The sequence below is a fragment of the Balaenoptera acutorostrata genome, chromosome 3 (assembly GCF_949987535.1).
Source record: "Balaenoptera acutorostrata chromosome 3, mBalAcu1.1, whole genome shotgun sequence".
NCBI classification, from domain to species: Eukaryota; Metazoa; Chordata; class Mammalia; order Artiodactyla; family Balaenopteridae; genus Balaenoptera; species Balaenoptera acutorostrata.
Window position 1 is genome coordinate 174,484,802 of NC_080066.1, and position 15,318 is coordinate 174,500,119.

Genomic DNA, 15,318 nt, shown 5'->3' on the forward strand with positions numbered 1-15,318 from the left:
TGAACAGTTAATGTCAGCCAATTTCCAACCCACTCCCCCAATCCGTGAAACTGGGGTCCTTCGCTAGCTACTTTGTTGAAGTAGGCTAGAGCAGTGGATTCCCATGAAAGCAAGATTTAATTTGAAGCATGAAATTATTAAGGCTCAAAGGCTGAAGTACGAAATGAAATTCTGACTCAACATAAAGAATATTTATGGCCTTGGCAATACATCTTAGCCATCATTCAAAGGAAAACAATAAAATTTTCTGTGTTCGTCTGGCTGCAAGCTCAGTGATTATCAGAGGGGGACACAAGACTCCTGCCAACAGATAAATCTTCCTAACAAGTGTGACACACAACAGTACTGGCTCCTTGCTTTCTAAATTCTGTGGTCTGGGCACCTTCTCAGAAGTCGCTGGAAATGTAATGACAGTTTGAATTATGGAATCTATCTGCTTGCAAAAAAAAAAGAAACATAACACAAAACATTAAAATTTTTCACTAAACAGACAGTTGAGGAAAAGTCAACAATTCTTTTATCAACTTTACTTAAGTCTTAACATGTTTTATGATTACCACTTAATTCTTAACATTACCTGACAGGAGATATGATTTGGGCTCTTTCCCTCGAAATAAAGTTCTCAATAGAACAAAGTCCAGCAGATGTCTGATTTTAAAAGCCTATATATAGCCAGGGACTTCAGGCCTCCCTGAGAAAAAGCAGCATGGGGACAAAAGAGAATGAAACTTTCAGAAGTGAAAAGCTACAGGTTATTTGTTTCACTGGAGTTTTGCACTGAAATTGTTGTCAGTTTAGTTTCACAAAGCATAAAAATCACATCTGTATCCAATACATACCTACCCTGGAGATAATTCAGGAATATTTAATTTTCTGTGGGACTTGCTGGCTTTGCTATGATTCCGCAGTAAGATTTAAGAAGTGCTTGTGAAGGTAAAAAGAGGAACCCAAAGTGCTCAAGTCTGTCAAAAAGATGTTATTAACAATCTTTTTTTTTTTTCTACTTCTGGTTCATTCTTTTTTTTAATATATAAATTTATTTATTTATTTTTATTTTTGGCTGAGTTGGGTCTTTGTTGCTGTGCACGGGCTTCTCAACGCGGTGGCTTCTCTTGTTGCGGAGCATGGGCTCTAGGCGTTCGGGCTTCAGTAGTTGTGGCTCACAGGCTCCAGTAGTTGTGGCTCGCGGGCTCTAGGGCGCAGGCTCAGTAGTTGTGGTGCATGGGCTTAGTTGCTCTGCAGCATGTGGGATCTTGTAGTGAAAAGAGAACTTAATTTAGGGACCAAAATGCCAGAGAACTATTATCCTAGGGCTAATGCAAGTTTCAAATGAATTCATGTACACAAAACCAGTTTGCTGTACTACACATGCATGCCAATATTTTGGGAGTAAATGTCTAGGAGCAGAGGAATAGAGTACAAAGTGATTCATTAAAACTCTGCAATCCTTAGATAAAGACATCTTGAAATAGGCATTACCTTTTGCAGATGTCACAAATACATTTTTCACAAATCCAGGAAGGGGAAGATGTAAGGGGCAGAAAATTCCAAGGAAAATCCAAAAGAGCTTGTAAGTGATGCTTAGGACTGAAGCCAGGCCTCACACCTCTACAGTCCAAATCCCAGAACAGAATCAGGCTCTGCTGTGACATCCAGGCTTTTCATAAGTGCTTCTTCAGGAATTCATTTTCACCTGTATCTCCCACAGTGTGTTCTAGACTGAACTAAATTTACAGGACATCATTTCTCTTCATTTTACCCAGAGGAGGAGAGCAGGACCTTTGTGATAGAGTGGAAGGGGGCCCGAATAAGGTCCCCCTTCCTGCCTCTAGGCTGAGCCCACATGATGTGAGAACCTGCGATGAGCAAAACTGAGGCCACTCCCATGGCCAGAGAAGTATTTATAAACCCAGCTGTCTTGTCAGATAGAGGTAGTGAAGATCCCAAAGACATTTCTTTTCTTTTCCTTTTTTTTTTTTAATATTTATTTATTTGGTTACTCTGGGTCTTAGTTGTGGCAGGTGGGCTCCTCAGTTGTGGCATGCGAACTCTTAGTTGCGGCATGCACATGGGATCTATTTCCCTGGCCAGGGATGGAACCTGGGTCCCCAGCATTGGGAGCGCGGAGTCTTAACCACTGCGGCCCCGGGGAAGTCCCTGCAAAGGCATTTCTATCTTTTCATTACGGGTTAGCAAATATTTTCTCAGGGGGCTGGGCACTGCCTCAGTTTCTCACACATTACAATTATTTTTTAGGGAATCAAGTTAATTCCAGGGTCGCAGTGGTGCTCTAGAATGACTGAATAGCTAAGGGGCACCACGGAGAAAGGTCTCAAGTTTCAGCTTGGGTCTACGGAAATCTGGGTCTCAAATGCTATTTTAGCTCAGGAATGTTTGGTGGCTCAACCCGTTGTGCAACACCTGCAGCCACTTTTCCCTTAAAATGACACTCGCAGAATGCTCTGGCCAGCTCAGACCTAGACATTTCTGGGTCACGTGTCCTATGCACAATCACCACACCCTGTCAGAATGCAGCGTGACCTTTAGGACTGAAGTTAGGGTAGAAAAACACTGACATGCTAAGTGTTCAAATAAAGTTTCATCTTAGGCTCAATAATCCTGACTCTTCATTTAGAGCTGATATATAGGAAGAAATGATCGCAGATTTGTAAGGTTTAAATTATGGGTTCAACAGTGAATTTGCTTTTGGTGGAGTGCGGAGAAAGGAGAAATTTTACTAAATATAGTAAAGCCTTATCTATAAACAAGCACAGGGAAGAAAAACATTTTTAGGATGCCTGAGTCAGCATGTTTACATGGTATGATTATTTAGTTTGGGGTCTAATTACACTTTGTGACCCCAAATCCCAGGATTCTCCTAAGTTTCCTGTACTTCCCACCCCTACCTCCCCATTAATGTCCACGTGGGAGATCACAAACTGATAAAGATGGCGACTGCCATGTTCAAAACACCCAAATGCATTTGAGCATAAATGCAGATTTCTCACAACTGTTGAAGAGGTGTATTTTTTATCATACTTTCTCACTACAGAACTTCTAATGAGAAAGCTCACAACTCAAATGCCACATCATATATAAGAAGTTGGTGCTTCGGAAGAAATATTTTGAACACCCTTTTCTTTGATTCTTTAAGTCACTGATGTTTGGTGCCAACACTTGATGAGTGGTTTGAAGTCAAAGACAGAAAGCAGTGTGTTCAACACATTCAACATTTTGCATTTTAGGTTGCTTTATCAAAAACTTAAATTTAGGTGCATTGTTTCAATTTCTTTGGTCTAGATACATGATCTGTTTTCCTGGCCTTGATCGATACTATCAAAGCCATCCCGCTTAGCTCCCTGAAAGAGCCCCGACTTGCTTTCCTTGCATTTCATGGACGTCCTTATAATACTCGACTGTACACAGCAACTCTATTATAAATTTGGAAAACATAGGCTTTGTATTCTTCCTGCTCAAGGATTACTCTTAACCTTTAATGACAGCTGTATTCTCAATTTAATAAAATGTCTGCCAACTGTACTGGCAAAGCCAGTATCACCCACTAGGTAAGCGACATGATACTCCCCATGACTAGCACTACGTCTCCGGATCCTCACATCATAAGTTTGCAAATTTTTCTTCCTATTCCAGTCAACACAAGAGCAGAATGAGACAGCTCAGAGTAGGCAATAAACAATTCAGGTTCTCTGGAACGAACTGCCAATATTTATTTTAAAAAAAAAAACTGAAACAAACTTACCAGAACATAAGTATGAGTAAAAGTTAGGTGACTTGGCAAACAACATAGCCCCTACTGTTAGGTACACCAGATGCTGGACTTCTGAAACAACAGTTAAGCTTCGACATCACATCGCTTCCTGTATATTACTGTCCTGTATATTTCTGTATGATGTTTGTTCCTCTGATTTACCTGGAATCAATGACTCTAGAGGGGGGAAAAAAAGGACTCTTTAAGAAGCTGATCAATTTTGGGTCCCACATTAGCAAACTACCAAACATCAATAACAACCACGGGGATAAAACAAATACATCCCTGGGGAGCATTTCTGAGTAACATCTTGAGTTTATTTTCAGCTTACTGGCCTCAAGTCTCGTGGTGAATGATTATTTGGAAGATTCACTTGCTGTCAGCACATGTACTAATTTTCTGATTTTTAAACTTGAGCGCCTCCAAAGCAGAACCAGATCACCTCCAGCCACAACTTTTAAAATACTTAGGGTTTAAAAAGAAAGTAATTTGTAGCAGTACTTAGTGTCCAACAGAAACCACTCCATCTGTTAAACAACATCTGACTGCAAAACCTTCTTTTACTGTCGGTTGATAGATAATGACATGGCACGGCCATTATCACCGTGGCAACAGTACTCGGAAACTATCAGAGGAAAATTGCACATGGTACTGCTGTCCCTTGAGCAGCCATGCCTCAGCTTCCTCTGGAGAATGCTTTCTCTGCAAGTCTGGTGTGCTCTAGGGTACCACCAACCCAGCACCGCTCCAAGACTACAGACCACGTGGCGATTTCACTGAGCCCCGCTCTTCTGGGATCATTCTTTCCACCAATGTGAGCACCTGCTAGGTTCCAAGCACTGTTCTACGTACTGAGGATACAGCAGTGAATGAAGTTGACAGTCTGGAAGTCAATAAACAAGCTAATAAATATATGTCAAGATGTACTAAGTACAATGGAGAACAGAGAAAGCAGTGGGCCTAGGGAGGCTTCCCTTCCCTCCTCTCTACCCTCACATTGCTTTGTACCTGCTTCTCATTTCTCAAGCTCTGGGCACAGGTCCCGCGCCGGCACCGTGCCTTGCACGCAGCAGCTGCTCAGAAAACGTCTGTCGAACGAACCAATTCCTTTCTTAGTTCCCCATTCAACAAACCTTTCCTGGGCCCAGGCCCAGGGGCTTAGGTCGGCTGGAAAGTCAGCGAAGCCCCGATCACACAGACGAGAGCTCTTTACAAACTTTAAAAATCAAAGTTGTTTTAGTGGAATAATCGCGCTGCAGAGGCGGGAAACACGGGAAGGGGTCTGGGCCTCTGCTCCCACGGGGGCAGCGGGACCACAGGAGGGCTGCGGCACACGGCCCGGGCCCCGACGCCGTAGCCCCGGGCAGGCCTGGCCGCCAGAGCCCGGCGCAGTCCCTGCTTCCGCCGCGAACAGCCGCGGCCTTACTGAAGCTCCGGGAAGCTCACCTAAGCCAGGAACGGCGGATCCAAGCCTGCTCCAGCCCAGCCACCACCCGGAACGCAAGAACCAGCGGCCAGCCAACCGCGCTGCCGTGGCAACGCAACCTCTGCCCGCACCGGAACCGGAACCTTCGTCTGGACGTGACCCCTTCCCGGCGTTCCGCGGAACGGCGAAACCCCGCCCAGCGCCTGTCCCAAGTCGTCCCGGAGCATCGTAGCAGGCCCGTCTACCTTTCGGAGAGAAACCGTCTTCCCGCTCGTTTCGCCTCCCCTTGCCTCGGAGCGTGACCCTGATGGACATCCACTCTCTCCAATCAACTGACAAAACGGTTGCCGGCGGCCAATGGTAAGGCGACGAAATGCGGCTCAGGCGTAAGGACCGCCTCCAACCTGTCGGGGCGGGACGAGTAACATGATTGGTGAAATCCAGCAATTGAGGGCCAAGTTTCTCCAATCACGGAGAGCTGTTCGGAGCCGGTCCAATGAGGGCCTCCGGGGGGCGGGCCGGGCCTCCGCGGGCCGGGCCCCGGGAAGGCTTCGGCTGGCTAGCCCAGGTCCCTGGCCGTCGAGAACTCCGGCCAGCGTGCGGGGATGAGCGGGTCCCTGGGCCGGGCGGCGGCGGCTCTGCTCCGCTGGGGGCGCGGCGCGGGCGGCGGCCTGCGGGGCCCGGGCGTGCGGGCGGCGAGCTCGGGCGGCAGCGGCTCGTCGGAGCACCTGGACGCGCTGGTGAAGAAGGACAGGGTGGTGGTCTTCCTGAAGGGGACGCCGGAGCAGCCCCAGTGCGGCTTCAGCAACGCCGTGGTGCAGATCCTGCGGCTGCACGGCGTCCGCGACTACGCGGCCTACAACGTGCTGGACGACCCCCAGCTCCGGCAAGGTCAGAGCCGGCTGGCGGCGGGGGCGGGGGCGGGGCTGGGGGGCGACCGCCCGAGGCCACTCTGCGGGGCCGAGGGTCTGGCGGACAAGGTCTGTACGGGGGCTCGAGGGGAGTTCAGACACGAGCTTCCACACGGGTCTGGGGTGGGGGCACGATCGACTTGAACTGGATCTCGAGGATCTGGGCCTCTGGGCCAACTTGGGCAATGGAGTAAGTCCTAACGGTTCCCCGGTCCTTACTCGGAGCTGAAAAAGGCATTTCGGGGCCAGTGCCCTTCGGCTGAATCCAAGGAGCGTGGTCAGCAGCGTGACTCCCTGCTCTGCAGGGCTGGGGAAGTGGGCAGAGAGGGATACAGGAAGAGCCGTTAAGAGGTAGGCGCTTTGGGGACACTTTGAGGGGCCGCCCTGTCTCGTGGGTAAGGAGCAGGTGCTGTCGATGGCGGGGGGAGGGTCGAGGTTGCCCTTGTCTGAGGCTAGGGGATCAGAGGCTGGCCTGTCGTGCCTCAAGGCTCGGGGTGTCAGGGACCGTTCTCTGTTGCTGCTACAGGAGCGGTTGACACAGGTTTTGGACAGGTCTTAGTTGGGATCTGGTGTGGGAGAAAAAGACATTAAGTTTATTTTTAGATACTCAAGGATGGGGGAGATTTGTGAGGGCTAGGGATTGGAGAGGCTGGTGGGGAGAGGGACGAGGAATGACTCCTGGGCCCTAGCTCACTCAAGGTTGGAGCTCCAGGAGCCAGTCAGGGTCTGGGGCAGACACTGTAGTGTCTGTGACTTTTCAGTGGCCCACAGGGGAGGGTGGAGGGCCCTGACAGTTAACCAGCATCTTTTCTGATGAGCGCCTTGCTGAGAACCTTACCTGCATTCTTCTATTTCATCTTAGTGGGGGAGGAGAGAGAGGCCAGAACACCCGGGTCTGCTCCTTGGCTGGGGTGGGTGGGGTTGGCGGAGGCATGGGGGGACCGTGCCTGTACCCCCTGAAGGGTGGCATTCCAGACTTTCAGTGACTGAGTTCTCCCTGAGTTTCCTGCTGCTGTTTAGTGACAGTGTTCTAAAAAGTGTTTTAGGGCATCAAGTGCTATGGTAGTCTACATTCAGAATTCTGTATTTTGCTCTTCTGCATTTGAAGTTGTCAATCATAGTCATTCCAACAGAGATGCGACAGGCTGGCGTCAGGGAAGGGCTTTGGATTAGACTCCTTTGGCCAATCAGCTGTGCAACCCAAAGCAAGTCACGTGACTGCATTTTCCTTTTTGATGATATGAGGATAATGAAACCACACTTGGCAAAGGTTTTGTGAGGAAAAAAGGGAAAATAAAACTTTTAGAAAGTGCCTGTCCTCTTATCTCGCACTCAGAAGGCATCCATTAAATGGTAGCTATTTTATTATTAGCACTTTATGGTTTTAAAAGTATTTTTTTCCGTGGAATCTAATCCTTATAGAACTCTCGGTTTTGGTGGATGGAAACAAGGAGTGAAGGCAGCTTAGAGTTACCAGGAGGCATATGTAGTATTACCATGTGCTATGCCCCCATGATCCTTCTCCCTTCCTGGACTACTGGAATGCTTCCAATTGCTGGCTTTTTTCACATACAGGGTGATCTGCAGTCTTCATGCAGCAGCAGTGGCGTCTCTGCCTAAAAGATAAGATAGGAGAAACTACTCTGTAATCTTTATGCTGGGACCTTGCCTCAGGCTGCTTGCAAATTGCCACTGTGGTCCTTAGTAAAACGTTGTGTTGTTGATACCTTGCTTAGCTTAAAGTTTTGAGAGTCTTTGGTTCATGAATTTCTGTTCTCCTGTTTAATACAACCAGAGATGGTATAACTGAATCACTTTGCTGTACACCTGAAACATTATACATCAACTATACTTGAATTAAAACATGTTTTTGAAATATAACCAGAGATGGGCTATACTGGAATATGGCCAGTAATCTGAAAGTAACAGCAGGAATAAGAATGTTTGCCGAGAGCACTTATGTATCTGACTTCCAGTCTTCTGTTCTTAAGTGTTCAAACAGTAGCAACAGGAATTTAACCCTTAAATTTCTTAACCATTGAGCTTCATCAGACCATTACTTTTAGTAAGTGAATATGTTGCATATATATTGAACATAACACGTCTTTCGTTGCCTAGAAAAGTAAACATTAGGGTAAGTATTAACCTCTAGACTAGGGCAGGGTGGTGTAAGCAGGTTATTAGAGTGGGGATTAGTTTAGCCAGGGTGAGGCTTTAAAACATGAAGATTCTTCATCTTTTTGCTCTCTACACCTTCAGGTTTGCCAAGAGAGACTGCCAAGACAGGCTGTCTGATGCTTGCTTTTGCCAACTAAAGATACGTCTGTGAACTTTTCCCAGACCCAAGGTCACTTCTAGTAACAGGATAGGGGCTTCTGCAAAATTGGCCTTTCCTGTTTTCTTGTGCCAGAGCAGGCTGAGTCTTAGAAAGGACCCAAGTCGGAAGAAGACCCTCAGACACTGTCTCCTAGTTCTGGGCACTGGGTCCAGGGATTATGATGCACAGAGGTGTCAGCCTGAGACCTGAGACCCAAAGAACCAAGCTGACTGAGGCAGCTTTGCGTTTTGGCCTTCCTCAAGGTTTGTTCCTTTTTAAAAATCTGGAGCACACACAAGACGGCCACAAAAGGATAGGGTCACGGTGGATGGATGTCACCATATCCTGCTCTTGGTCTTAACAAAGACTAATCTTTACTTTCAGTTGCAAAAGTAACATGTGCTCATGGGAGAAATTTGGAAAACACTGAAAATCTGAAGAAAATGAAAATCCCCTGTAATTCCGTATAAGCCATAAACCATTATTATTAACATTTGGATCTAGTTTCTAACAGTTTGTTTTTTTTTTTTTTAACAGAGTTGAGATCACGCATGGCTATGTATAGCATTTTGCCCTCCTGAGAGCAGGGAACGTGTCTTCTGCGACTCCCTGAGCACTGTGTGTGATGCTTACGCAAAGCGAGCTTTCAATGCATGTTTTAATGAATAAATAAATGCTTCTTTTATTTATCATTTTATCATAAACTCTCTTCCCTGCTCTTAAAAACATTATAGACACTCTGGAATTTCTGCCTACTCAGATCACCACTGTATTCCTGGAATCGGGAACAGCGTCTGTTGAATGAATACCCATCATCCTATTGTTGAATGGTTATTAAGCATTTGAAAGTATGCCCAGCCTTTCCAGTATCAAGGAATTTAAGGCAATAGTAGAACTATGACGTTGGTAAGCATTAAAAATCAGGTAACAAGTGTGCGTAGGTGTCTGGTGGGCAGGTTGTATGCTGCAGATGGGGGTATAAAGTGGTGCCCACACTTGGAAGGAGTGACTATCAGTACCCAGTCAAGTTGAAGGTGAACAGAGTTGAACACCCAGCTGTTTCAGTCCCGGGTATTTAGGCTACATCAGGGATCGACAAGCTTGTAAAGGGCCAGAGAGCAAAAGTTTAGGCTTTGGGGGCCTGGTGGTCTCTGTTACACCTCTTCAGCTCTGCTGTTACAGTGTACAGCAGGCGGGGACAACACAGAGACGAATGAGCGGGGCGAAGTTCCAGTAACACTTTATTTACAGAAACAAGGATGTGGACCGGCTTTGGCCCGAACGCTGTAGTTTGCCACCCCTTTGTCTAGAGAGACCATCCCCTGCATGTGAGCTGGGAGATGCACGTAAGGGGGAGCACTGCAGTGTTCCTTGTAATAGTGAAAAGTGGGCAACAACAGATCTTGGTCTGTTAGCAGCAGACTGAAGAAAGCAACTGTAGCTTAGTCATATGATGGAAAACTAAATTGTGGTTAAAATGAATTAGATCTAGGGACTTCTCTGGTGGCGCAGTGGTTAAGAATCCACCTACCAATGCAGGGGACACAGGTTCAATCCCTGGTCTGGGAAGATCCCACATGCTGCGGAGCAACTAGGCCCGTGAGCCACAACTACTGAGCCTGTGCTCTAGATCCCGCGAGTCACAACTACTGAAGCCCATGTGCCGCAACTACTGAGCCCGTGCGCCACAACTGCTGAAGCCCGTGCGCCTAGAGCGCATGCTTGGCAACAAGAGAAGCCACCGCAATGAGAAGCCCGCGCACCGCAACGAAGAGTAGCCCCCGCTCACTGCAACTAGAGAAAGCTGCACAGCAACAAAGACCCAACGCAGCCAAAAATTTTTAAAATAAAAAAAAACAAAGAATTAGATCTAGATGTATTTAATATGACTGAATCTCAAAAAAGGCAATGCTTAGTCAAAAAGCAAGTTGCAAAAGGGTAATTGTGGCTTAACGCCGTTTGTGTCTATAAATGTTAAAGATGTGGAACAGTCCCATGGATTGCAGATCCATGTGTCGTGCAGGTGGGGCTCACGGGGGGGCAGATGCCAGCTGACAGATGCCAGCCCCCGGCCAGAGACCACCTCTGGTGGTCAAGAACCTGGCCTTTGGACTCCTAGACACCTGGACTCAAATCCTGTCTCCACCGTATGCCAGCACTGTGACGTTGGTTAAGTTATTTAACCTCTCTGAGCCTTCATTTCTTCATCTGTAAAATAGGGATAATTATACATACCTTGTAGGAATTTTGTAAAGATGAAATGAGATTAGATATGTGAAAAACTTAGAGTATGAAACTCAGGAACCCTTAGCTCAGTAAATGGTATTTTTATTATTGCATGGCATACTTCACTGGTATTTTTCCTGCATTCTTTCCCTCTGTTTTCCCCGTTGCATATATTGTCAGGAAAGCATTCCTGGGGAGGGTGGGGTAGAGGACACTGACGTGGAGAGCGTAGCCCCAGTGCACCTGGCGCTGTGGGAGCTTAAGTCATGTCACCAATTATATCTTATTTAATCTTCATAACAAATATGTGAGGCATAGAGTTATTCCCATTTTACAGAAAAGGAAACAAGTTGAGAGGTGAGCAGATTTATCTGAGGCGGTATTTACAAGCCACAGTCTGCTGACCCCTAAACCAGCCCCTTGTCCCTCTCGGCACCACGGTTTACTTTTTGTCAAGCAGTGCTAACATTGTTTTCTAAGTTAGGGAAGGTGGAGAAATATGTGATTCCAGGAGGAGGTGACATGACTTGCCCGAGGAACAGAGCCTCGTTAAGTGGCGGAGTTGGCATCAACCTGCATCAGACTCTGAAGCTCGTGTGCTGAAAATCTACCAGGAACAAAGAAAACTATAACCATGGTGCTCTTATGATGATTGTCCAAACCAGGAACGAGGTCCAATGTTCTGAAATGTCATGAATTTTGAAAAGTACCTTTTGAAAGTTCTGGAAGGGAATTTTCCAGAACATTTTCTCCCCTCTGGCTTGATACTTTGGAACATTACATTGTTTTGGTGGGACAGTAGGTGTACGTGGAACTGATTTTGTAAGACAGCCTCCTAAGTCCCTGTCCTCGTGTTACCTGTTATATAACTTGGCAGTCAGCATTTTCTGTCCCAAACCGAATCGCAGTTTGTCATCTATAAAATACGGTTATCATTAAAATCCATTCTTGGGTATGATTTTCTCATTTTCAAGAGTTGCTCTCTGATTCTGAGTTATTCCATGTGATATAAGAATTATCACTGTATATTGCAGTTACTGAAAATTTAAAGGGTGAGAAAAATTAGCCATGTTTAAACAATTAATTGTGAATTGATAGAATTTGTTTTAGTTTTCAATTTATGAATGTAGTCTTACTGGAAGTTTCTCACTTCACTCTGTAGGAAGCAATTGGGTATTTCCTTAAATATTTAAACTTGTAATTAGACTTTTTAAACATGGAAAATGGCATCGTTTTTAGGAGAGACGCCAGAGCTTTGCTTTGACAACAGCCGCCTGTAACACTTGATAATCTAAAAATTAAAGAAGTAGTTAAGTTTAATTTTGATAAACTATCAGCTGGTAGGCACCTTGGATGCTGTCACAATGCCATGTGTTCTGAGGTGGGTTCTTCTGAGTTTTTGAAGTTACTAGGACAGTCACAGGCCAAGGGGTTTGGAAGGAGTTAGCCTCCTTTGCATGTGACTGTATGTTGGATGTTCAGGATGGTGGAAAGCCCACTTATTTTGGTAGTTCTGGTGGTTAGGATGGATTTCCTTCCTTCCCTTATAGTTGGGACGTATGGTCTGCAACAACGTAATGTTTAGTTGTTGCCTAATGCTTTGGTTGAGTGTGCTACCATAAAATAGGACAAGCCTAATGCTTTGGTCGAGTGTAGTACCATAAAAACAATTGATGAAAGCAAGTCATTCTTTTACTCAACAAAGATTTTATTTTAAAAAATTGTACTTTTTAGGATTAAACATGTGGTTTTGGGTGGCCCTCAGATGGCAAATTTGTTTTCACCTTTTGTGTGTTTCAAAAATTGTAGGCACTCACCAAAAGAATCAGTAGATATTCATTGCCATGGAAAGCTTAATGCAGTGTATTATTAATTGAAAAAAAAAACCCCAGATATAATATTGTGCAGATAAATGGTTCATGTACATAAATGTAACAGATATTTAAGAAAGTTTAGAAGAAGTAAAAAGTTCATATTTATTCTAAACGTTTCTTAATCTCCCCCCATCATAAAGTAAAAAAAGATGTGTTATTGGAAACGTAAAGTTAAGTTCTGATAGACTCTTTGTGTTTGAGGATAGAGTTTAAAAAAAAAATCCAAAACATACAGCTTACATGCTAAGTAATTGTTTATGTAGCACCAAACATCAGAGTGATGAAAAACTTGAATTCAAAAAAAAAAAAAACAAAAACAAAACTTGAATTCATCAGGGTATTCAAGTATAAAGACATTCTGATGGTTAATGGAATTTGCCCTTTATTGGTAACCTCCAAACCTCTAGCTGATTTTTTTTTTAAACAGAAACCCAGAGTGGCTTAGAAGTGAGCTTTTCAGGGCCTATAACGTTGTAACCATTTCTCTATCCATGAAGTCTGCCTGCAGAAGAAAGATAAAGCTCTCTACTGGGGCCCCTCTAGTGCTGTCGTTTAGAGTGAAGTCGCTGTTTTTTAGAAAGCAGTGACTTAAAAGAGAAAAACACATGGTATCTTGGGGCTGTTATTTGTAATATAACTCATATTGGTAATCTTATTTGGTAAAACTCATCTGATAATAAATGATAGGGCATCAAGAAAAAGGTTTTGTATTTTTAGTTTGTTTACATAAAAACCACCACTTGACCGATTTCTAAAATTTGTGTCATACTGTCTTTTGCCTGAAGAATTTGTTGACTTTTCTGTTTCATTTATTTGTACATTTAAAGAAGTATACTTCATCTCAACCTCTGAGTAGAAAAGGAAGTAAAGGGTAAGGAGGAATTTAGAAAAGAGTGATCTTTTCTGCCTCAAGATTGAAACCACATTTCCTTCATAGCCATCATCCTCGTGGCCCAGCACTGAACAGAATCATCCCATGGCTGCACTGTCCCTGAATGTACTTCATCTCGGTGTGTCCTCAAAGCCATTGTCTCTTAGGGTAGGGAGTGGGTCTCACTCACCCCGTGGCCCTGCGCCTGGCCCAGGACGTGGCCCTTCATGAGCTTTGGGCCTTTCCTTCATTTCACTCAGTCCCTGCGAGTTCTGTGCTGAGCCAGATCGGCTGTGCCTTGGAGAGCTCATCCGAGGGGCTGAATAGGGCGAGGGCCACAGTCTAGCCACAGGAGAGGGATTTTTCTTTGGGTAAAAGAATTATTAAAGATCAAAGCCTCAGTGTCTGTAACTTCACCAGCGGAGAAGGCACGGGAAACATTAGGTGTGGGCTGCCCAGTGTGCCAGTGAGTTACCATGATGGATCCGTGGATCCATGTTCAGTAGTCCATTTGGGAATGGAGTGGCATTTCTTTCGTTTGTCTGTTTTGCTGAAAACGTGGCCCGCAGAAGCATGGGGAGTATAGCCTTGTGTATCTTGTGTCACTTGCATTAACCAGTCAAGTTCTCTGCCATTAATACGGGGTCGATTGTGTGTCAGGTAGTTTTATGAGAGCCTTACTTAACCTGATTCTCATAAAAACTTTGTGAGATGAGGGCGGAAACAGAGGATGGAGGCCTCACTGTTTATAATTGGAAGAGTCAGCGGTCCATTCAACCCTAAAGCTTATGCTCTTTGTAGCAAATACACGGTCCCCCAGGGATGGGGAGCCAGGAAGGGATACGGCGTGTCCCTAGGAGCAGGGAAACGTATTTTGCCGTACAAGTATTTGACCACTGAAATGACACTTAAATGTTCTTTCCCCGTAGGCATTAAAGACTATTCCAACTGGCCCACCATCCCGCAAGTGTACCTCAACGGCGAGTTCGTGGGGGGCTGTGACATTCTTCTGCAGATGCACCAGAATGGGGACCTGGTGGAAGAACTGAAAAAGCTGGGGATCCGCTCCGCCCTCTTAGATGAAAAGAAAGATCAAGACTCAAAGTGAGGGTGGCCCACGCGAGGAAGCCGCTGGTGTCAGAATCTCACTGCCAGAAAAGCCTTCCCAATTCTGGTTTTTGCTCTTCAGATGACTGTTTGCACTGATTCCTCCAGTTTGTAAGCAGCCTGGTGATTTTAGCATGTCTGGTATTTGAGCAAGGAATATCCTATCATGAACGTAATTGTAACCACTGCACTGTCATGATCAATGTTGTACGATGAGATTGCTGTAAACAATTCCTTCTTATGTTGTCCTTTGCTCTTTGCTTGATTCAGGAGTAAGCCTAGGAGCTTTTGAATCATCATTATTATTCATGAGTCCTCTGCAAAATATGTCAGTCTGCAAAGATAATATACCCCCCCCCAATTTTTTGTAACTTGTTCTGTTAAGAAAAATGATGGACAAGGAAGAAAAGATAACCGGGGTGTTGTTTTTTTTAAAATAAACTGCCAACCCAGGGATACCATGTGTGAGTTGTTAATCTGAATAGCAATAAGTATTTGTCTTCGTCCGTTCGGGATGCTATAACAAAATACCGCAGACTGAATGGCTTATAAATACCAGATATTGATTCTCACAGTTCTGGAAGGTGGAAGTCCAAGATCAAGGCTGTAGCACATCAGGTGTATGGTGAGGGCCTGCTCCTGCTTCACAGACAGCTGTGTTCCCACTGTGTTCTCACAGAAGCTCTTTGGGGTCCCTTTTATAAGGGCACTAATCCCATTTATGAGGGCTCCACCCTCATGACCTAATCACCTCCCAAAGGCCCCACCCCCTAAAACCATCCCTTTGGAGGTTATATGTCAGCATAGGAATTTTGAG

General features: G+C 45.2%; 1 protein-coding gene, 1 long non-coding RNA gene and 1 other non-coding gene across 4 annotated transcripts; 1 reads left to right on the forward strand and 2 right to left on the reverse strand.

Annotated features, from left to right (window-relative positions):
• Positions 1-176: 176 nt before the first annotated feature.
• LOC103020401 (uncharacterized) lies at positions 177-5,425 on the reverse strand. Of its 2 annotated transcripts, none has more exons than XR_009007679.1 (3): positions 4,778-5,425; positions 3,761-3,946; positions 177-1,252 (listed from the first exon to the last, which is right to left on the reverse strand). It is a non-coding gene; the product is annotated as an uncharacterized LOC103020401 (long non-coding RNA). The 2 variants fall into 2 exon arrangements; XR_003622959.2 differs by having other exon boundaries at positions 5,216-5,419.
• On the reverse strand, positions 4,257-4,531 carry LOC114237297 (small Cajal body-specific RNA 13). Its single transcript, XR_003622989.1, has one exon. It is a non-coding gene; the product is annotated as a small Cajal body-specific RNA 13 (non-coding RNA).
• Positions 5,426-5,717: 292 nt separating the features above from the next.
• On the forward strand, positions 5,718-14,957 carry GLRX5 (glutaredoxin 5). Its single transcript, XM_057543900.1, has 2 exons — positions 5,718-6,086; positions 14,324-14,957. Exons 1-2 carry the CDS (start codon positions 5,801-5,803, stop codon positions 14,500-14,502), a joined length of 465 nt encoding a protein of 154 aa, XP_057399883.1. The 5' UTR covers positions 5,718-5,800; the 3' UTR covers positions 14,503-14,957.
• The last annotated feature ends 361 nt before the right edge of the window (positions 14,958-15,318 follow it).

Excerpts from the sequence above, each read along its gene's own strand:
- GLRX5 (XM_057543900.1), top strand. The coding sequence starts at position 5,801 with ATGAGCGGGTCCCTGGGCCGGGCGGCGGCGGCTCTGCTCCGCTGGGGG. Across the intron at positions 6,087-14,323 it reads CGACCCCCAGCTCCGGCAAG|GCATTAAAGACTATTCCAAC; the intron begins GTCAGAGCCGGC and ends CTTTCCCCGTAG.